We start from the raw sequence: 22,961 nt of genomic DNA, 5'->3' as shown, positions 1-22,961 counted from the left end.
TCTTTCTCTTGCCTGATTGCTGTAGTTGGGACTTCCAGCACTACATTGAATGGAAATGGTGAAAGTAGGCATCCTTGTCTTGTTTCACTTCTCAGGGGGAATGCTTTCCAGTTTTTCCCATTCCATTTGATGTTGGCTGTGGTTTTGCCTTGTAAGACTTTTATTATTTTAAGGTATATTTATTCTATGCTTAGTTTGTTGAGACGTTTTTATCATAAAAGGATGCTGGATTTTATAGAATGCTTTTTCTGTATCTATGGAGATAATCATATGATTTTTGCTTTTAATTCTGTTTATGTGATTAATCACAGTTATTGACTTGCATATGTTGAACCATCCCTGCATCCCTGGGATAAACCCCCACTTAACAATTGTGTATAATCCTTCTGATGTGCTGTTGGATTTGGTTAGCTAGCATTTTGTTGAGGATCTTTGCATCTATGTTCATCAAGCGTATTGGTCTGTAGTTTTCATATGTTGTTATGTCCTTTCCTGGTTTTGTTATCAGAGTGATACTGAATTCATAAACTGAGTCAGTTAGAGAATAGGCCCTCTTTCTCAATCTTTTGAACTACTTTCAGTAGGATTGGTGCCAATTATTTTTGGAATGTCTGGTAGAATTTGACTGTGAATTGATCTGGCCCTGGACTTTTTGTTGTTGTTGCCAATTTATTTATTACTGATTCAATCTCACTGCTTGTTATTGGTCTGTTCAGGGTTTCTATTTCTTCCTGTTTCAAGCTAGGAGAGTTTATGTTTCCAAGAATATACCCATTTCCTCATTTCCTTAAGACCTTCTATGTGGCCTGGATTGCCAGATTCCCTGGTGGGACTGTATATCCTGGAGGCACTTTATCCCTCTCTCACACTCTGGGGACTTACAGTTGTCCACCTGGCTCGTGATGTAGGCCGCAGCCTGATGCTTCTTTCAAAGCGTGATTTCTTTCAGTTTTCCTATGAAGTTCCTGTGTCACTTCTTGGAAAAAACTTCACAGTGTGAATCTTTACACACGAATTTGTTTTTCCAAGTGGGAGAAGCATGCTAACAATGCCTCTAATCCACCATCTCAGGAAAAATAAAATAAATAAACTGTCTTTTCTATAAGCCCCATTTCAACGGGGGTGAGGTGTTATCTCACTATGCTTTTGATTTACATTTCCCAGATTGTTAGTAATGTTGAGCAACTCTTCATATACCTATTGGTATGTCTTCTTTTGAGGAATGCTATTCAAATCATTTGCCCATTTTTCTTTAAATTATTTATGGGCTTCCTTTACTATTAGTTGTTCGAGTTCCTCATATGGTCTGATTATTAATCCTCTCTCAGACTGAAAATGTGAAAATTTTTGTTCTCATTCCGTAGGTTGTCTCTTCACTTTGTTGATTGATTTATTTGCTCTGAAGAAGCTTTTTAGTTTGATTTAACTCCATCCATCTATTTTACCTTTGTTGCTTATGCTGTTGAGTTCTTATCAAAAAAACTTATTGCCTGTATCAGTTTCCTCAAGCATTTCCCCAATATTTTCTTCAAGTAATTCACAGTGTCAGGATTTTTCATTTAAGTCTTTAATCCATTTTGATTTGAGTTTTGAATATGGTAAGAGCTAAGACTCTAGTTTCGTTTTCTGCATGTACACATCCAGTTCTCTCACCATCATTTATTGAAGTTGTGCAGATTCAATAAATTTATTGAAGTTGTGCATCATTTATTGAAGTTGTACAAATTCCAGACTTACTGTAAAGTTACAGTAATCAAGATATTGTGGTACTAGTAAAAGAAAAGACAAATAGGTCAACGGACCAGAATATAAATCCCAGAAAATAGACCCGATAATATAGGCAACTGATCTTTCACAAAAGTACAAAGGAAGTATAATGGCACTAAACAAGAAAACACAATGTATTTGTAGATAAGAATCAAGGACAAGGCGACTGAGTGTAATAAGGGAGGGATATGAGCTGGAGAGAAGATTTGACAAGTCAGCAGGGTGCAGTGGTGCAGGATTCCTTAGACTATGAACAGAGGTCAATGTTTGTAGCAGGACATCATTTTAAAACATTAACTGAAGCTTCTTTTCTTCTCCTACCACCTTGCACTTTCAGGTGCCCGCAACCAGTCTTGGAAAAAATTGCCTCCTAAGTGCACCGTCCTCTAAAAGGCAAGAGATTATTCAAGGAGCACAGATATCAGAATTTTTGCCTATGAGTTCCAAGACAGTCTTTAAAGTCATGGTAGAAAAAAACTATCTCAAAAGGCAACATGCTTTATTAGCCAGACTTTCTCAGAGAGGAGGTAATAATGGCCACATTTATTAAGCATCCAATGTACACCAGGCACAGTTCTGGGTTCCTCAGACTTTGTCTTCAGAACAACCCTGAGGTAGGTAGTGTTGTTGCCCGCATTATATGTTGGAGGAAACTGAAGTGCATAGAGGGGAATTAACTGGCTCAAGACACACAGCAAAGATGAGACTTCAACACCACAGTCTGGCTCCAGATCCCATACGTTTGGGATGGTGTTTTTCTTCCAATCATCTGCTTTGAATCTCAAGGGTCAAACGGGAAGGTCCTGACTGCATTCCACCCCAAGACGGGTCAGTGATGGGAATGAAGGAGGAATCTAGAGGTGAAAGGGTGAGGACGTGCCCAACCTCCGACACTTGTGAGAGTGCCTGGCACATAACAGAAGAGAGTACGGGGAGGATTCAGGTAGTACCTGATGGACGGGCGGCCTGGACAGAGTCAGAGTGTTCAAAAGAGGGAAAAAATGGCGCTACCTGAAGTTAGGAAAAGGGGATCAGAAAAGTGATCAACTGGAAAGGGGAGACATAGGGTGGGACGTTGGCAAGAAAGGAAACTGAGAATTCCTGAGAGCCTGCCAGGGTAAAAGCTGCACCCTTCTATCCCTATGTTCTGAACTGGCCAGGGATCTCGGTCTTGGGACACTCCCAGACCAGAAGAAAGGATCTGCCTCTACGGTTGCTTCTCACTAACCCAGCCTGGGTCTCGCTTCTTAAATCCGTTCTTAATCCTGGTCCCTCTCCTGCTCAAAAACCTCCCATGACTCCATATTGTCCACAGGATAAAGTCCATACTTGGGCTCTGAGAGACCCTGCTATAGGCATGGAGGCCCTATGCTCAGCCAAAAAGGCAGTCAGGTTCCTGGGGTCAGGGACAACACCCTGCCCAACCCACCGAGGTTAGACCTCTTCCCTGAAGCCTCCCAATCCCCAAGAGCCCCTTGTTGGCAGTCAGTGAGGCCCAGGCAGAGGTGACAGCACCGTTTTATTCATTAGAATCTGCAAAAAAAGAGGTGGATGGGTCACAGAGTCACTGCAAGCCTGTGTTCAAGGGCTCCACCCGCAGCCAAAGCCCGCCCTCGGCGCGCATGGTCAGCTCCGGCTTCCGGCGGGGCTCAGTGTGATCCGGCAGGAACCGGAAGTGCAGCAGCAACAGCGCCAGGACAGTCTTCATCTCCGCCATGGCGAACGTCTGCCCGATGCAGTTCCTGCAGGCAGGAGAGTGGACTGTGACTGTGCCCAAGACCCGCATTTGGGTCCCATCACTCTAGGAACCTGGTCCGGGACCCCAACCACACCCAGCTGAGCCTGAGAGATATAGAGAGGGGCTAAGCATGCCTGGGACCCCCATGTGGGCTTGCATGTCCTGGAGCCTGGGCCAGACTCCAGCTCCCAGCTCAGACCAGCAGATGGAGAAGGGGATTTTGAGCACTCTGGGGACCCGTCTAGGACCTACCCATCCCCATTCCATGGACGTTTTCCCATAAACTGTGAAGGAATGGAGGGAAGAGCTGGAACTGGGACCATCTGCAACATCCTCCTTTTTCGACTCCCACACACATCACCCCATCCCTGCCTCAGACACAGGGTGCTCTTACCTGGGCCCTGCGGAGAAGGGAATAAAAGCCAGAGGTGACCTCTTCTGGCTGTTCTATGGGTCGAAGCGGAAGGGGTTATAGACCTGTAGGTGAGACAAAGAAGGTTTGCTGGGTGGGGTCTCCTAGGTCCAGCAGCCTTGGAGAGACAGTTGTGTGTGTGTTGCCGGGAGGTGATGTTGGATTTTCCTCATCAAAACCCTGACCCCTCCACTAGGAACCTTGAAATTCACCAAAGGAAAAAAAAAAAAAAAAAGGTAGAGGATGGGGGGGGTGGTGGTGAATGAGGAAGGCAGAACCTCAGGATCTGGCCACACGGTTGGGTTGTGATGGACCCCTATAATATTGATCATGCAGATAATGCCTGTGGGAGAGAAGGGGGCAGTCAGGACGAGGACTCCCTGAAGGGCCCATCTTCCTACCTGGGAGGCTCCTCCCCCTGAGGCTGTGGGCACCTTTTGGGATGACTCGGCCATCTGGGAGAACAATGTCCTGTGTGCAGCGTCGGGAGATGAAGGGAGCTGGGGGATGTAACCGCAGGCTCTCCTTCACGCACATGGTCAGGAAGGGCAGCTGCGCCAGGTCCTCCCTAAGGAAACACCCCAGCCCCAATCATTATCAAGGGAGCAAAGACACAACGTTCCAGCTTCTCTATTTGCAAGTGAGACCTTTTCTCCTTATTACGAAAATAAACTCTACGGGGATCAAACATTTGAGAATTTTAAAAAGCGGAAAATAATTAGAGAAGCAGAGAATTAGAAAAGCACCAGAGAAAATTTAGCCAAGTAGTTAAAAATATATACTCTGGCCGGGTGCGGTGGCTCACACCTGTAATCCCAGCACTTTGGGAGGCCAAGATGGGCGGATCACAAGGTCAGGAGATCGAGACCATCCTGGCTAACAAGGTGAAACCCCGTCTCTACTAAAAAATACAAAAAAATTAGCAGAGCGTGGTGGCGGGCGCCTGTAGTCCCAGCCACCTGGGAGGCTGAGGCAGGAGAATGGTGTGAACCCGGGAGGCGGAGCTTGCAGTGAGCCGAGATCGCACCACTGCACTTCAGCCTAGGCAACTGAGCGAGACTCCGTCTCAAAAAAAAAAAAAAAAAAAAAAAAAAAAAATATATATATATATATATACACACACACACACACACACACACACACACACACATACACACACTCTGAGGAAAACACCCAGAAGCCAGCGGTAAAAAGTTAACAGATTTGCATAAAAATAAATATTGTCTATGGCAAGAAAGCAAACTCAAATGCAAATGAATAACAAACAAAATACCCAGATCCAAAGTTTTGCTCTTATTTAGCATGGTACTAGAGATACAGCAAGTGCAATTAGGCAAGGGAAAAAAAGATTCATGCCATTTGAATGTGGGAGTAAATGTATCATTTTGGCAGAGAGTGATTTTATACTTAGGAAACACTAGAGGCCCCACTGGAAAACGTTGATAAACATTTAAGATCCAGCAAAGGAGCTGAATTCTCTGCTTAATCTTTCTTCTTTTGCAGTGGCTATTTAAAATTTTAATACCGTCTACAATTATCTGGTTCAGAATTTGAAAACTATAAAACATAATCAACTCCTATGGCCCAATGCCGCTTACTTCTCCCCACACGTTGCCAGGTTATTTTTTTAATGCGTGCTTTCTGGGCTGATTGTTAGCATCTTAAAAAATTAAGAGGAGATCGAGACCATCCTGGCTAACATGGTGAAACCCCATCTCTACTAAAACTACAAAAAATATAAATAAATAAGCCAGGCATGGTGGCAGGTGCCTGTAGTCCCAGCTACTGGGGAGGCTGAGGCAGGAGAATGGCGTGAACCCAGGAGGTGGAGCTTGCAGTCAGCGGAGATCACGCCACTGCACTCCAGCCTGGGCAACAGAGCGAGACTCCCTCTCAAAAAAAAAAAAAAAAAGAAAGAAAAGAAAAAAAAAAGAAGAAACATGAAATATCTGTATTTCCCTCATCTCAAGATGGAATACTATACAGCTACACAAAAGGAGAAAATAAGGATCACTAGTCCTGTCACACAATGCAGGCCAGAAGGTAAATCAGTATAGAGACTCTGGAAGGTAAATTGACCATATCTACAATGATTGGAAATGTTTACACAAGTGTCTTCAAGAAAGGGATGGGACACATAAAACATGGAATGCTATTCAGCACTCAGAAAAAATAGCTATTAGACACACTATTGAGTGGAGAAAAAGCATGTTCGCAAATGTCCATATATGTAAATACCATAGGACAAAAAATATATGGAATATAAAAGGAGATATATGATAGAAAGATATGTAGATAGATTGATAAACAGACAGGCAGATAGATGACAGATCAGTATCTCTGCAGGCCCCCTTGGAGAAAGGGAGATTAGGTGGGGTAGCAGGAATGTCAAGGATAACCCTTGTCTTATCTGTAATGTCTCATTGAGTGCAAGAAGAACCTGTTCTCATCATTGCTTTTGTAATTCAAAACTCATTTTCCATGTGATATATATACAGAACGGAGTGCTATTCAGCCTTAAAAACAGAAGAAAATTCTTTCATTTGTGACAACATGGAAGAACCTGGAGGACATTACGCTAAGTGAAGTAAGCCAGGCACAAGAAGAAAAATAACACGCGACCTTTATTACCTGTGAGATCTAAAATGGTTAACATAGAAATCATAGAAACCGAGAAGAGAATGGTGGTTACCAGAGAAGAGAGGAAGAAAGAACGGAAAGACTTTGGTCAAAGGGTACAAGTTTCCATTAGACAGGAGGAATACGTTTGAGGTCTATTACATGCGTGATGACTACAGTTAATAATGATATATATCTCAAAATTGCTAAGAGAACAAATTTCAAATGTTCTCACCACAAAAATGATGAGTATATGAGATGATGGGAATGTTTATTAAATTGATTTAGTCATTACGCATTGTATACATATAACATCACATTGCACCCCATAAATATGTAATTAAAATTTGTCAATTAAAAATAACAAATTTTCCGAAACTCATATTTTGAGAAAAAGAAAAGAAAAGCTCCCAAAGATAGATTTCAATGTGCAGATCTGTGTCTACTTTCTTTCTTTTTATTTCAATAGCATTTGGGGTACAAGTGCTTTGGTTACATGGATGATTTGTATAGTGGTGAATTCTGAGGTTTTAGTGCACCCATCACCCATGCAGTGTGTACTGTCCCCAGTTGGTAGTCTTTTCTCCCTTACCCACCTCCCAACCTTGTCCTCCGAGTCTCCATAGCTCATTATATCACTCTGTATGTATTATGTCCTCATGGCTTAGCTTCCACTTACAGGTGAAAACATATAGTATTTGGTCTTCTATTTTTGAGTTACTTCACTTAGAATAATGGCCTCCAGCTCCATCCAAGTTGCAACAAAAGACATTATTTCATTCCTTTTTATGGACAAGTAGTATTCCATGGTATATATATATGCCACATTACCCACTCGTTGGATGATGGGCACTTAGGTTGGTTCCATATCTTTACAATTGTGAATTGTACTACTATAAGCATGCATGTGCCTGTATCTTTTTCATATAATGACTTATTTTCCTTTGGGTGAATAGTAGTCGGATTGCTGGATGGATTTTATGCAGAAGCGTTTTCATTTAATTAAGTTCCACTGATTTATTTTTGGTTTTGTTGCATTTGCTTTTGTGGTCTTGGCCATGAATTCTTTGCCTAGGCCAATGTCCAGAAGAGTTTTTCCAAGGTTATCTTATAGAATTATTATGCTTTTAGGTCTTAGATTTAAGCCTTTGATTTTTGTACAAGGTGAGAGATGAGAATCCAGTTTTATTTTTCTACATATTGCTATCCAGTTCTCCTAGCACCATTTATTGAATAGGGGGTCCTTTCCCCTATTTATGTTTTTGCATGCTTTGTCAAAGATCAGTTGGCTGTAAGTATTTGGCTTTATTTCTGAGTCCTCCTTTCTGTTCCATCAGTCTAAATGCCTACTTTTATACCAGTACCATGCTGTTTTGGTAACTGTAGCCTTGTAATGTAATTTGAAGTTTGGTAATGTGATGCCTCCAAATTTTTTCCTTTTGCTTGGTATTGCTTTGACTACACAGGCTCTTTTTTGGTTCCATATGAATTTTAGAATTGCTTTTCCCAGTTGTGTGAAAAATGATGAAGATATTTTAATAGGCAGTGCATTAAATCTGTAGATTGCTTTGCACAGTATGATCATTTTCACAATATTGATTATTCCAGTCCATGAACGTGGGATATGTTTTCATTGGTTTTTGTCATCTCTGGTTTTGTCCAGCACTGCTTTGTAGTTCTCCTTGTAGAGAGCTTTAACCTCCTTGGTTAAGTATATTCCTAGGTTTTTTGTTTTGTTTTGTTTTGTTTTGTTTTTTGTAACTTTTGTTTGTTTGTTTGTTTTGCCCTGTGAAAGTCAGAGGGCAGTTCTCAGGTCACTGAGGTAATGTTCCGGAGGTGAGTATACCTGCCTCTGCCACACAGAAGAGTTTGCCAAGGGAGTGGAGAGTAGCAGGTGGCAGTAAGCCTCATCCAGCTCCCATGCAGTTGGCACAAGGTGGGTGTCACACCTGCAGTGTTCCACTCATAGCACTGGATTTAGATCCAGGCAGTCTGTGAACAGAACTAAGACCTGCCACAGGCCATAAGCTTTTCCCACAGAAATAGCAATGCTTTCAGGGCACGCCCTTTTTTGTCCCTGTCCAAGGCCAGTCACCCAGCTCCTGAACTCCTGTCTGTAGCACACTTCCTGCTTGCCTTCCAGGTTCTGGTCAAGGGCGTTCATCCCCACTCGAGGTTATATCAAGAAATTCAGTTGGGCATTTCAACCTGTGACCTCGCCTGAGCTAGTTCTATGACTTCCCCAAGGACCCCTGTGAGATACAATAAGGAATGGCTTCCCTCAGTCAATGCTGGAGATTGGGAATGCCTGCAAGGCACTTCCTGCTGCTACTTCTACTTTTATATTTCTCACCACTCCTTACATCAGTTCAAGCCCTGGGTAGAGTTAAGGCCTTCTCCTGGGTCTGGATTTTCAGATTCCTCAGTGAAGATGTGTACCCTGGAGGCAGTCTCTCCCCCTCTCACAGTCTGGGGATTTACAGTTTTTCACCTGTCTTACAGAGTAGGATGCAACCTGCAGCTCCTGTTGAAGGGTCTGTGGATTCTTTTGGTTTTCCTGTTAAGTTCCCGTGTTGTTTCTTGGGAAAAGAAAGTTCACAGTGTGAATCTCTACATACTATTCTGTCCTTCCACATGGGAGAGCACACTGACATTGCCTCCAATCCACCGTCTTGGGAAAAAATACTGTGTCTTTTTTATACACTCTTATTTGTATAGAAAAAGTCTGTGTTCATATAAAGTAGGCATCAGGATAGCCATTTTCTGGAGGGACACACACAAAACCATTCATGGTAGAAACCACTAGGGTGAGACTTAAGAAAGAAGCTCATTTTTATGAATGTTTTGGACACTTTTTGTTTACAAAGTGCACAATGTTACTTGATATTTTGATTTTTAAAAGCATAAAAATATGTTGCCACCTTTTAGGACTGCTGTGCTGAGCAAAGGCGTGGATGGGAGGACACTGCCTCCAAAACACCTGTCCAGTCCCTTGCCTCCTCTCCATCCCCAGCCCCTGGCCTGGCTCAGGTTCCAGAATATCTTCACTGGGACTTCATTCTACAGCTTGTCCTCTCTCCACAGTTGCCCTGAAAAGATCTTTCTGGTGGCCAGATCTGACCCAACCCTCCCCTGCTCAACCACTTGTTATGGCTCCCCATTGCCTTTGGGTTAAAATGGAAGCCATTACCACTTTCCCATGCCTTCCACAACCGGACTCTGCCTTCACCACCTTGGTTATTATCTCATCATAACTCAGTTCCTTCCTCTCTCATTCTCTCTGTCTCCTTCTTTCTTCCCTCCTCTATTTATTTTGCTCTCCCTCACTTTCCCTCCGTCTTACTTCTTTCTCCCTGTATAACCATCTCCTTCCCCCGATGCATAAACCACTCCTTCTCTCTTTCCCTCTTCTCCCTCTCTGCCCACCACCCCAGGCTGTCTACATCTTTGCCCAGGCTGTCTTTCTGACCTAGGGCACTACTGCCTCCAAACATCTACTGATCATCATTCAGGTTTTCAGTTGAGGCACTTTATTATTTTGTTTTTTTTACTTTTTTAGTGATAGGTTCTTTACAGATTTAGATGGATTTTTTTACAGATTTAGATATTGTCCAGGTTCATTTTAAACCTGACCTCAAGTGATCCTCCCACTTCAGCCTCCTTAGTATTTGGTGTCACGGGCGCCAGCCACCTCGTTTAGCTTGAAACACTTTCTACACTCCCAGCCATGCTTCTCTTGCTCTCAACTCCATTCTTGCCCGTGTGGACTGGGAATGCCTTGCACTGGGACTGTTCCCACTAGGCTGGGAGTACCTGGAAAACACATTCATTGGCAGCATTCTTTCCAGGTCTCCAGAGCACAGAAAGGTGCTGGGAACAGAACTCATTGGAAAGGCATGTGGAAGACTTTGCTGAATGAAGACTGAATGGATGAATGATGCAGGTGTTCTAGACAAGAGATATATGACTTTTACCCCCAGATCTCTCTTACAACTCCCTGGACTGAACTGGAGGGTAGGAATTAGGGAACAGAAGGGCAAACATTCAGGAAGTAAAGATGTTTGAAAAACATGATAATTCAGAGAAAACAAGAAAGGAGTGAAGGAGAAATTCATTCACTGAATATGTCTAGGTGTCATCATCTGCCTTCACATATTGTCACTGGTTCTCTCAGCAGGCTAAGACTCTCTGTCCCAAAAGCCTGGAAACTTTCCCCTGCTAGCCAGGCTGGATACCAAGTTCTGCCTCTGGGCTCTGCTCCTAGTACTACTAAGCAATAATGGAAGAATTGACAAAAACAACTTCCCCCTCGCCACCTGAGCAAACATTCAAGAAGTGAGGATGTTCAAAATATATATATATGCACACATACACACACACACACACACACACACACACACACACATATATATATATTTCCAGGAGAAAAGAAAGAGAGTGGAGGGGAAGTTCACTTGCTGAATATGTGCAATGTGGCATAATCTGTCCTCACATACTGTCACTAATTTTTTCAGCAGCCTGGGTCTTTCAATCCTAAAGGCCGGTAACCTTTACCCTGACAGCCAGGCTGAGTATCACGCCCCGCCTGTGGTGCTCTGCATTTATACCCACTAAGCAATAGTGGCAGAATCAACAGAACAGCTCCTCCTCCCCTCACCACCTGGGGATCAAAGAAATGACAGGCTTAGGAACAGTCCACAAGAACCTGCACTTACCATTCAATCTCTTTAGCTTCGCGATCCTTCAGAAGCTCTTTCACCTCCTGTCGGCAGTGCTCCTGGTATTCTGGGTGTCTTGCGAGGTTGTACAGGACCCAGGAGAGACCACTGGCCATAGTATCATGGCCTGAGGAGCAGCCAGGTATGGTTGGGTCTCCAGGCTGCTTCAACACCACCAGGTGGACAGTGCCCATATATTGAGGCCCTCACGAGGATGGAGGGAGGGGGACGATGGGCAGAATGAAGTGATCCAGTGTCCACCCACCAGGTTCCTGAGATGGAAGAACCCCTATTCCCACTGTAGTCCCACACTGGGACCCTCACCTGCAAACATGAAGGTGTCAGCCTCTGCTCTTACATCCTCATCTGACAATGCCTTCCCATCTTCATCCTGAAGAGAAAGCAAAACACACACAGACACATACACACACACACACACACACACACACACACACACACACACATATTATACTATCTCTGAGACTCCCGAGTCTAACCTGAGACAACGTCTGAAGATCCAATCTTCTTCCAGAAACTCAAACCCACTCTGCCCTTCTAGATCTTTATTGGTCACCGTCACCAGAGCCCCTACTCCAAGGGCTTCCCCCAGCTCTCTTGCCTCCTCTTTGGTCCCTGGTGGGAGGAATCAATGGCTCTGGAATATTTTCATATTTCTGCATCATGCAGACTTTCAGAGAAAAAGATACTGGCAACCTGGGGTACAGGATATTTGAGTGGCAATTTGCCTTGGAGGTTAGAAATTATGTATTGCTCCAAAAATATTTGCTCACAGTCTAGAGCAGTAAACTGAAGAGAATCTTATCTGTCCAGAAGATATTTGGGTTATAAACTATAGAAATTGCCATCTCACTGGAGAGGAGTAGTTTATACTCTAGAACACAGTGTTCTCTCTCTCTCTCTCTCTCTCTCTCTCTCTCTCTCTCTCCATCTAACTTTCACCCTGTAAGAAAGAAGGAGCATATGAGCTAGCTGTCCTATGTAAGCTATAAGACTCATCGTGTGGGGGCCCCTCTCCTATGGTGCAAATTTTACAGGTAAAAACATTGTGATGCTCTGGGAGTGAGGAGCCAGCACTACAATCTTACTCTGCCTGCTGTTATTGCTGTAAATAGCTAATGGGCTGCTGTGATCCAAGGGTTTAGTGCATCTTTTATCATAGATTTAGACAAGGACATAGACATATAGATATACATAAAAATGTGAAAGACTAACAAACTGACTTGTAAGTTGAGTAAAATCTCAGGCTCCTCACAGTTTCAAAATTAGCAGTGCCCCGATGGCTGCATTCAACAGAGTCATCTGTAAAACCTACCTGTGACCTTCCCTTTCTCAAGCATCTTCCATGGCTCCCAGTGCCCTCTGGATGAAGCCCAATTTATTTCATCTGACCTTTGACATCAAGCTCTATTCTCTCACTTAAATTCAGATCATAGAGAAACCCACCTTGCTCAGCAGAAGCACATCAATGAAATCCAGAGTCTTGGACTTGGCTTTGTCCTTGAGGAAATCATCAATACCTTGAGTGGGGAGGGTGCGGCGCCGCTCCTGGATGACGGCATCTGTGAAGTTGTGCACCAGGCGGCAGGCCCTGCGGAAGCGCCGCCCGTCTTGGGTGAGGTAATACACAAAGTCCATGTGCTGGAGGATATCCAGGCTTCTTTTTTCTATAAGGGCACTGAGCTCCAAGATGGTGGCAATATATTCACTGGGCCTCCTGCAGGCCAAGGGCAGAAAGGGAGGCAACAATGTAACATATGCAAAGCCCTAGGAACACCTCCCACCAGCAGCCAGGAGCTACCTCCCATCAGGAAACTGGGTATCTAGAAACAGATGGTCCTAGAGATGCATGGTGGGTATCAGTCATGAGAGTGACTCTCCAGACCGTCTTCTCTCCCTGCTTCCTATCTCTGAGAGAGCAGTCTCCATGCACCAAGGCACCTAGAGTATAGGTTGGACACCATGTTTCTCTCCTCTGTCTCCTACCCAGTATCCAGTACCTTACCAAAAATGTCCGCACAACTCAGACTTCATCCTCTTCCAGTTGATCCCTGCTCCAACCCCCACCATAACCAACTCTATTTCTCTTTCTCTCTCTCTCTCTCTCTCTCTCTCTCTCTCTCTGTTTCAACTTTCACACTGTAAGACAGAAGGAGCAGCCGGGCACAGTGACTTACGCCTGTAATCCCAGCACTTTGGGAGGCCAAAGCGGGCAGATCAACTGAGGTCAGGAGTTCGAGACCAGCCTGGCCGTGATGGCGAACCCCCGCTCTACCAAAAATACAGAAATTAGCTGGGTGTGATGGCGAGCCGTCAGTTTCCCACACAGCTCAGCTCTTACCACATCCATCATCAGCTGAAACTACAAAAGCTCTCTGAAAATCTCTTGATAAACTTCATACCACTTTTCCTAATTTTCAGTGTCCCTAATATCTAGCCCCTACTTCCACAACCTCATTTCTACTGTCTCTTGCACATGCTTGGCTCATCCTAACCTTGCTTTTACCCAGATATTTCTACCTACCTGGAAAGACAGCCCTTTCTCCTCTTCCTCGACCTTCAAAGCCCAACTATGATACAAATCCTCCTGAAAGGTACTTCGGGTTACTTTGCTCATTCCTCCCTCCCCAACTTAACTCCCTTTGGTCCGTGGATTCACATCCCAGGCCCTGGCAAGGAACTCACTCCTGACAGTGGCTGGCAAAGCTGAAGATGCATCTCTGCAGACTGTCCAAGGTCATCAGGCTGATGTGCTCAGACATGTTCAGACGACTGCTGCCTTCTGAGGCCAAGTGCTGCCACTTGTCCTGGCCAGAGAAGTGAAGAGAGCTAGAGCTGGGCCCTGCCTCCTTTGTGCCCCTCCCCAGCCCCAAGTATCAGGAGAGACTCCCCCTCAATCAGCCCCCTGGTCCTCTGCCCCAGGAACCAATTGCCAGCGAGAACCAGACTTGGATGGAAGCAGAAGGTGTTAGTATTAGGAGATGAAGACCCATGGCTTGGAGCCAAGAGACAAGCATTCAAGTCTCAGCTCTGTCTCCTATGCTCTGTGTGCCCTTGGTACAACCTATTGCCCTCCTCTAGGTCCCACCTGTCAAATATTCAATAATGGTCAAGGTGATCTGCTTTGGGGACAGATAAACCAGGATACAATCTCTGTTCCACCACTCCTAGCTCACTTACTAACTGGTTGAACTGTGTTCAGCTCCCTAATCTCTCTGGCCCTCAGTTCATCATCTGCAATAGGTCAAAAATAACCACAACCTCACAGGGTTATTAAATTAAACAACATATATCCTGGCCTTGGGGCATGACATTTTCTCAGGCATATGGTGAGTGACCAGTAAGTGTTCACTTTATTCATCTGCATTATAATAAGTTCATTTCAAAAATAACCCTGTGTTGGAAGAGGCACTTCTTCATCAGCCCTAAGCATCCTTGCTGGGTATGCCACCAATGCAAGACTGTGATGTTCTTACCTGAGCCATATCTCAGAGTTGTGTTTGCAGACAACAACCTGGAGAGATAAGGCAATGACTCCCCCTGGACCAATATCAGGCTTGTAATTGCCACTATTAAAGCAGATTCCCTAAGCCTAATGCCCATTGTCTGTCATGCAATGTACTGCATGAGCAGACTACTATAGAGGCCCACCAGTGTCACCCCCATGGAATATAGGCTGGCTCAGAAAAAGGATACAAACCAACAAGAAGTACACGTTGCTTATTGTGCCATGAGTAATCAACTACCCTTTGTCTCTGACCCAGGAGTCTCATGTCTTGTGTTAGAATCCATCAAACAGTAACAAGCTAACTTACCAGCTTGTATATTTTTTAAAAAAATCCTAGACACTTCACGAAATCCTGACCCCCAATTCTTCACTTCTCACTGTATTCACACCCTTTGTACAGTAATTTTTCAGCAACTCCCATTAATTCCATTTTATACCCCTTTGAGTCTGTACTGGACTTTTGACTTTCTTTGGCCAATACAATGTGGCGAAATGATGATGTAATAACTCTGACAGACCCAAACCTGGCTGAACTTTGAAGCATTGCAGAGACAATGTCCAGAAGCATTGCAGCTTCTCTGCCATGTGAACAACAAGATGCCTTCTGGAGGCAGAGAATCACATGGGGGAAAGTCCAGGTGTCACAGCTGAGGCCATCCCAAATCAGCCTGAAACCAGTGAAGCCCCAAACATGTGAATGAACTGAGCCAGGATCAGCAAAGCCCCTACCTGATCCCCAGCTGCTCATGTGCCAAGAGTGATTCCTTCCACATCCAGAAGAACCAGCCAAATGTCTCACAGACTTGTTAGCAATCATAAACCCTTATTGCTCTAAGCCAATGAGTTTTGAAGTGGTTTGTAATCAGCAATGACTACTATGCAATCTTCATCTTTGTTCTCTTGAGTTTACAGGGTTTCTGCGAAAAAAACAGGAACTAACACCTTCTGAGAACCTACTGTGTGCCAAGCAAATGACTTCATTCGATCGTCTTGCCACCTTTTAATTAGGGATTATTATCCCCGTTTTAAAGATGCAGAAACCAAGTCTCAGACAGGAAGAACAATGGCTCAGTGCCACCCAGCAGAGCCAAAATCCCAGACCAGATCTGTCCCTGGTCCCTCCACCCAAAGACTCCAGCTGGGAACCAGAGTTCAAAGGACTCACGAGCATGATGTTCACACTTTCATTGAAGATCTTTATATAGGGCTTCAGGATGTTGAAATGGAAGGCAGGCGTCAGCATCCGACGGTGGCGGCTCCACTTGTCACCATTACTCAGAATTATCCCTTCTCCTAGTAGGGCAACCAAGGGCAGTGGGCAAGAGCAGCATCATCCCCACCCCCCACAAAGTTATCCCCAACCCCTTTCGTCTGCAGGTACTCACCCAGCCAGGGCTTCAGGAACCTGGTGAAGAGGTCATCCTTGGGTGCAGTGGCAGCTGGCATGAATGACGACCGTCAGGGGCCATGCAGAGGGCAAGAGAGGAACTTCAGGTGTAGAGGGAGGCTCCCTACCAAGAATTTCCCCACTTCATGCTTAGAAGAGCAGGCAGGAGGCCAAGGGCAAAGGAAGAATGGAGGATACAGGAAGAAGGACCAGACCAGGCTGCAACAGCACAGTAGAGCAATGACACAACCTAACGGGGCACAGCACACCCCACAACACCTTGACATGGCTCCTACATGACCCAGCATGTTCTGCAACACCCAAGCGTAGCTCCACACTCTACAAAATACCTTTAAAGAGGCCTAGGGCGGACCACTCTTTATCATCTCCTGACATGGACCTGGGACTTGGGACATGTCCCCAACATATGTTAACATGCCTTGGCATAGCCACAACACACATGAGGAGCCCTAAATGACACATCGTCTGACATGGACCTGAGATAGTCAGACATGACCTCTGTGTACCCCAAAGACAGGCCCCAGATAGGATTTAAATATGAGTTCTTAAATGTCTTGGACATGTCACAGGTGTAACCAAGACTCTTCAAGTATGATTCCAATGGATTCTGAAACCTGGCTCAGGAAGACTAAAATAATAACTCTGACAGTTCTCAAAGGGACCCTGGGTCCCAGATCTTGGACAAGCTACAAACATTGCCAAGAGATGACAAGGAGGAGAAAAGACAATTTCAAATTACATGTCAGAGAAGAACCAGAAAGTCTGGCATATGCCCCAAGTGTCCTTGGCCACAGCTGAGCCACACACATGATGACTTCTCCATATGATCCCAGGAAAACAATACCAGATGTAATGAGGTGTAACATAGAAATCATAGAATATTTATGGGGCCCCTGGGGGAAAGGTGAGCTTTCTGACAAAAACTGAGCTTCTGGGACCCATGGTTGACACCGTAAGAAAAGGACTGCCTTAAAAGAAAAAGTGATGCAGAGAATGGTGAACTTAAGAAAAGGAGACAGATTCCTGATGATGTTCATTGACACCTGGATCCAGCCGTGCTTGAAGACACCCTCCCTGGACTTTACACTCTTTTGATTCTCTTTATTTGCTAAGAGCACACAAAGTTGAGTTTCCAGCACTCACAACTGAAAGAGACCTTAGCAACCAGAGAGAGCAGGTGACCTGCACAGAGTCACTAAGCATTTTGGGGTCAGAGCCATAGTTTCTGTGGGATGCTGCCCCTTCCCTTGCTCAGCCTGGTCTGTCCAAGGACGAGAAGGGCAGAGAGCAGGGAAGATCAAGCAGCTGGTGTGGGATCTCCTATTGGAGAATCCTGAAGCCTGCAGGAGGAAGGCAGTGATCGCAGGGTGGATGAGTGACAGGATGAGGTAGAAGGAACTGACCCATCATAGATGGAGGTCACATGAATAGCAGCCCAGATTCTCCACCAGCCACAAGTCCTCCTACCACTCTGGGCTGAGGGATGGACAAGGCTGACGCCGGGACTGGCTGGGCCCACAAATACAAATGATCCCCACTGCATCATCCTGCCACACACTTTTAAAAAATCCTACTCATTGGTCCAGACTCAGCTCCAACAACTCTTCCTCCAGGAAGCCTTTCAGCCTGCCCCAGCAGACACCCAGTTCTCCTCTAGGTTGTCACACCCATCTCTCTCTTGCCCATTCCTGATCCCATGAAGCTGGAAATGTCTCTGTCTGGACCCTTCTCCTCAAGCATGGGGGTTCCTTCAAGAAAGGGCCCTGAATTGAGGCGTCTTGGGGCCCCAGTGGTGCCCAGAACACCAAAGCAGGAAGCAGATGGCAATGGAGGGAGAAGACATTGAGATGGAAGTCTCAGTGATGGGCATGAATACTCAAGGAGGGGTCTGGGTACTGCAGGGGCCATGCAGAGGCTACCACAAACTCCGCATGGGTACCTGAGGCATTGGTGATAGACCGGATGGTGTCAGGGTGGCATAAAACGATGAAGGGGATGATGGGACCCATCCATATTGTAAACCCCTGGGAATGGGTGGCCGACAGCTGGGTCAAGTTCTTCAAGCCCTCCTCTGTAGGAGCGATCTGAAAGCAAGTCAGGGGGCTGTCAACTCCTGTGATGGTTAATTCTAGGTGTCCACTTGACTGGGCTACGGGATACCCAGTCAAACATTATTGCTATGTGGGTCTCTGAGAGTGTTTCAGGAGATACTAGTGTTTGAAGCTGAACTGAGGATGGAAATAGTAGGTGCAGAGGAATGAGTTACTGAAGAGGGGAATGAGTGAATGAGGAGAGGAATGAGCGAGGAGAGGAATGAGTGAGTGGGTAGAGGAATGAGTGAGTGAGGAGAGGAATGAGTTAGGAGAGGAATGAGAGTTAGGAGAGGAATGAGTAAGTGAGTGGAGGAATGAGTGAACGAGGAGAGGAATGAGGGAGGGAGGAGAGGAACAAACGAGTGGATAGAGGAAACGCAAGCAAGGAGAGGAACTAGTGAGTGAGGAGAGGAATATGCGAGCGGGGAGAGGAATGAGTGAGTGAGGAGAGGAATGAGGGAGGGAGGAGAGGAACAAACGAGTGGATAGAGGAAACGCAAGCAAGGAGAGGAACTAGTGAGCAAGGAGAGGAATGAGCGAGCAGGGAGAGGAATGAGTGAGTGAGGAGAGAAATGAGTGGGTGGGTAGAGGAATGAGTAAGTGAACAGAGGAATCAGTGAGTGAGGGGAGGAATCTGTGAGTGAGGGGAAGAATGAGTGAGTGGATAGAGGAATGAGTGAGCGAGGAGAGGAATAAGTGAGTGAGCAGAGGAGTGAGTGAGGAGAGGAATGAATTAATGAGGAGCGGAATGAGTGAGTGGGTAGAGGAATGAGTGAGTGAGGAGAGGAATGAGCGAGTGAGGAGAGGAATGAGCAAGCGGGGAGAGGAATGAGGGAGTGGGGAAAGGAATGAGCAAGTGAGGAGAGGAATGAGTGAGCGAGGAAAGGAATGAGTGAGTGAGGAGAGGAATGAGTGAGTGAGGGAAGAAATGAGTCAGTGAGGAGAAGAATGAGTGAGTGAGGACAGGAATGAGTGAGTGGATAGAGGAATGAGTGAGTGAGTAGAGGAATCAGTGAGGAGAGAAATGAGTGAGTGAGGAGAGGAATCAGTGAGGAGAGGAATGAGTGAGGAGAGGAATGAGTGAGTGAGGAGAGGAATGAGTGAGTGAGGAAAGGAATGAATGAGTGAGGAGAGGAAAGAGTGAGTGAGGAAAGGAATGAGTGAGAGTGAGGGAAGAAATGAGTCAGTGAGGAGAAGAATGAGTGAGTGAGGACAGGAATGAGTGAGTGGATAGAGGAATCAGTGAGGAGAGGAACGAGTGAGTGAGGAGAAGAATGAGTGAGTGAGGAATGAGTGAGTGAGGAGAAGAATGAGTGAGTGAGGAGAGGAATGAGTGAGTGAAGAGAGGAATGAGTGAGTGAGGAGAGGAATGAGTGAGTGAGGAAAGGAATGAGTGAGTGAGGAGAGGAAGTAGTGAGTGAGGAGAGGAAGGAGTGAGTAAGGAGAGGAAGGAGTGAGTGAGGAGAGGAAGGAGTGAGTGAGGAGAGGAATGAGTGAGTGAGGAAAGGAATAAGTGATCGAGGAGAGGAATGAGTGAGTGAGCCGACAAATGAGTGAGGAGAGGAATGAGTGAGCCATCCCCCTTGCTTCTCTGGGGTCCCAGATCACAGCCACCATCAATACCCAGCTCCCTGAACCCCATTCCTGCTCCTCTGGAAATCCATCTACCCTGAGACCCCAGACACATTTTGCTGTCGCACTCACCACGCCCAGATGACCCCAAAACCAGTTTCTTTTCGGGGGTTGCGGGAAACACTGGAGCCGGCGGTAGTTGTCATATAAGGTGTAGGTCCAGGCCAGGACACGGGCAAGGAGCCAGGAGCCCCCAGCCAGCAAGAGGAGCAGCCAAGGGGATGCTGCCACATGCCCCAAGCCCAACCAGGGCAGACTCAGCAGCGACATCCTGCAGGGCACACAGGATGGAGGGTGAGGTCCTGAGGCCCAGGGAAGAGCTCTGGGGACAGCGGAGAGGGGCAGGGTCAGGAACTGCTGGGGGCAGGACAGGGAGGGCTCAGGGATGGGTAACCAAGGGCTGAGATCTAAAGTCCAGAAAAGCCCAACCAAAACCAACAACCAAGTCGCCTCCAGTGACTTGGTAACCACAGAGAAAGGGAAAGAGAGAGGAGCTGATTGGAGTCCAGAAGGGCCCAGCCTGAATCCTTGGGAGTTTGCTAGGGGTCCAGGTACCAGGAAACCACCACTGTCCCAGGCCAGCAGCTTGAAGCCACCGCAGCCTTGGGCAGTGCCTCTCCCCATCCCAGGCCAGGACCCTCCAGCCCTGCCACCCCCAGCCTGGCACCTTCTGTCGGGAGCAGCTTGTCCCACACAACCTTCTCTCCTCCTCTGCTGGGAGGTCTGTGGCCCGGCCCCTGATCTAGGGAAGAAGGCCCTAGGAGGCTGGGCTGGGCTGGGCTGGGATGCGCTGGGGCAGCCAATCCCCACAGTCTGGGTGTGTCTTCCGTGCCTGGGCAGCCAGCCAAAACCTGGGGTTGGGCCAGCTGGTGCAGCTCAGGGTGACCCAGCACGAGCACTGAATTCTCAGGTCTCTGCACCTTCTTGGCAGTCTGCCAAGAAGAGGACTCTGAGCCCCAAGTTTGCCTCCACCCTGCCCTTCCAAGACAAGGGCATTCAGGTAAAAGTGTATACTTACCGTGAGAGTTCTCAGTCAGCTGAGCTGGGCCAGGCCAACCCTTGTCCCAGATCATCTGGGCTCCTCTCCAAACACGGGTGGGGATTATGTCAGGCACCCTACCTGGTGCAGACTTAGGAGATTCAGAGACAGAAGCCTCTCATCTCTGGCTTCATAACCTGGCAAGAGTTCAAGTTCTGCCTCCAAGCAGCCCAGAGCCTGAGTTGAGACCTGACTGCTGGAAGCAGGAAGAAACAATCCAGTCCCAACCCCACTGAGGATTACCCGCGTCAGATTCTGGGGATAAAGAGTCCAGCTGGAGGAGCAAACCTACAGGCTGGGCTCAGCCTAGGAGGACAGAGTGGAGGCAGAGGGGATGAGGCTGAGAGGGGCCATATGATCCCAGGTGTAAACATAGAGCAGGTGTAGACAGGTATGACATATTCCAGGTGTAACCAGGACCCAGGTGTAAATATACATGTGATAAGATGTGATCATAGAGCCGATCTGCCCATACAGCAGCCGCCATCCCACAGACACGCCTCAGTCATAAGCAGACAGTGGTCAAACAGGTGGAAGTCCACGGGAAACAGAGGCAGTGATATCTCTACCACAGCCCCCTCTCTCTGTACATGGGGCACCCGACCAGCTTCAGACAACACAGAGAGTTCAGCAGCGGGCAAAGGACAGCCAGTGCAGTGTCCACCTGGAGCCAAGAGCATGGGCTTGATGCAGATGGAGAGAAAGATGTGCATGACTATGTGCCAGGGCCCCACCCACCAGCAGCACATGGTCCCAAGGGCGCTCAACAGGCCTTGTGTGCATAGGAGTCCTTCCTCCGAGCTCTGAATCGGGAGAAAAACACACAAAATCCAATTCATACCCTTTTAGGCTGTCAGAGAGAAGGAACTGCAGGAAAAAGATCTAGACCCAAGCCCTAGGAATTCCATGCAGCATCTCAACATCCTCTCTTATGGCTGAGCCCTCTCCTAAGCTTCCCCCAACATCCTCCATACATGACTCTCCAGTCCTTACAGTACAGAGACAAAGAAGGTCTTTCCCCATGTGGATTCCAAACACCACATTCCCTGGGTTCTCCTCCATCCCATTTTCCAGATGGGTTCTGAACAATGAAGTCACTTGCCCACAGTCCCGAGATAGCAAGTGGCAAGCCTGAGACCTGAGACTGAGTCTGTCTGAATCCATGGCCTGAGTTCTTTTTTTTTTTTTTTTTTTTTTTTTGAGGCGGAGTCTCGCTCTGTCGCCCAGGCTGGAGTGCAGTGGTGCGACTCGGCTCACTGCAAGCTCCGCCTCCCGGGTTCACGCCATTCTCCTGCCTCAGCCTCCCAAGTAGCTGGGACTACAGGCGCCGCCACCACGCCCGGCTAATTTATTTTTTTTGTATTTTTAGTGGAGACGGGGTTTCATTGTGTTAGCCAGGATGGTCTCGATCTCCTGACCTCGTGATCCGCCCGTCTCGGCCTCCCAAAGTGCTGGGATTACAGGCTTGAGCCACCGCGCCCGGCCAATGGCCTGAGTTCTTAACCATCAGACTTCTTTGTGCCTGTATTAGTCCATTTTCACATAGCTATAAAGAAATACTCAAGACTGGGTAACTTATGAAGGAAAGAGATTTAATTGACTCACTGTTCTGCACGGCTGGGGAGGCCTCGGGAAACTTACAGTCATGGCAGAGAGTGAAGGAAAAGCAAGCTTGGACCTTCACACTTGGCAGCAGGAGAGAGAAGAGAGAATGAGGAAGTGCCACAGTTCTCGTGAGAACTCACTCACTATCATGAGAATAGCATGGGGGAGACAGTCTCCATCATCCAGTCACCTCCACCTGGCCTCTCCCTAGACACATGTGGATTATGGGAATTACAATTCAAGCTGAGACTTGGGTGGAGACACAGCCAAACCATATCAGAGCCCCCAAAACAATAGCTCCACCTAGGACTTCCTTGTTCCTGGTCTATTCTTATCCCCTGGGGAAGGCTAGGAGAGGCTGGGCTGGGCCATCAAATCCCTGCCTGCCTCCTCCCTGCCTAGTA

The 22,961-nt window shown here is 46.6% G+C and overlaps 1 protein-coding gene across 4 annotated transcripts; it reads right to left on the bottom strand.

Annotated features, from left to right (window-relative positions):
* Positions 1–1,873: 1,873 nt before the first annotated feature.
* CYP4F57 (cytochrome P450 family 4 subfamily F member 57) lies at positions 1,874–20,638 on the bottom strand. Of its 4 annotated transcripts, none has more exons than XR_012428503.1 (12): positions 19,986–20,638; positions 18,128–18,272; positions 16,166–16,219; positions 15,946–16,073; positions 13,958–14,079; positions 12,719–12,989; positions 11,579–11,645; positions 11,252–11,381; positions 4,352–4,485; positions 4,196–4,260; positions 3,900–3,982; positions 1,874–3,509 (listed from the first exon to the last, which is right to left on the bottom strand). XR_012428503.1 is itself a non-coding variant. In XM_065534468.2 (12 exons), the coding sequence occupies exons 2-12, from the start codon at positions 20,181–20,183 to the stop codon at positions 3,953–3,955; spliced, it is 1,344 nt and encodes a 447-aa protein (XP_065390540.1). In that variant the 5' UTR covers position 20,184; positions 20,581–20,638; the 3' UTR covers positions 3,827–3,952. The 4 variants fall into 4 exon arrangements, 2 of the variants coding, with proteins under 2 accessions (XP_065390540.1, XP_065390539.1); XR_010583014.2 differs by having other exon boundaries at positions 3,458–3,509; positions 4,196–4,485; positions 19,986–20,184; positions 20,581–20,638; XM_065534468.2 differs by lacking the exon at positions 1,874–3,509 and having other exon boundaries at positions 3,827–3,982; positions 19,986–20,184; positions 20,581–20,638.
* Between the last annotated feature and the right edge of the window lie 2,323 nt (positions 20,639–22,961).

Source organism: Macaca fascicularis, chromosome 19 (assembly GCF_037993035.2).
Source record: "Macaca fascicularis isolate 582-1 chromosome 19, T2T-MFA8v1.1".
Classification (NCBI taxonomy): Eukaryota; Metazoa; Chordata; class Mammalia; order Primates; family Cercopithecidae; genus Macaca; species Macaca fascicularis.
The sequence above is the reverse complement of the archived record's forward strand: the minus strand, read 5'-3'. Positions and strand labels throughout refer to the sequence as shown.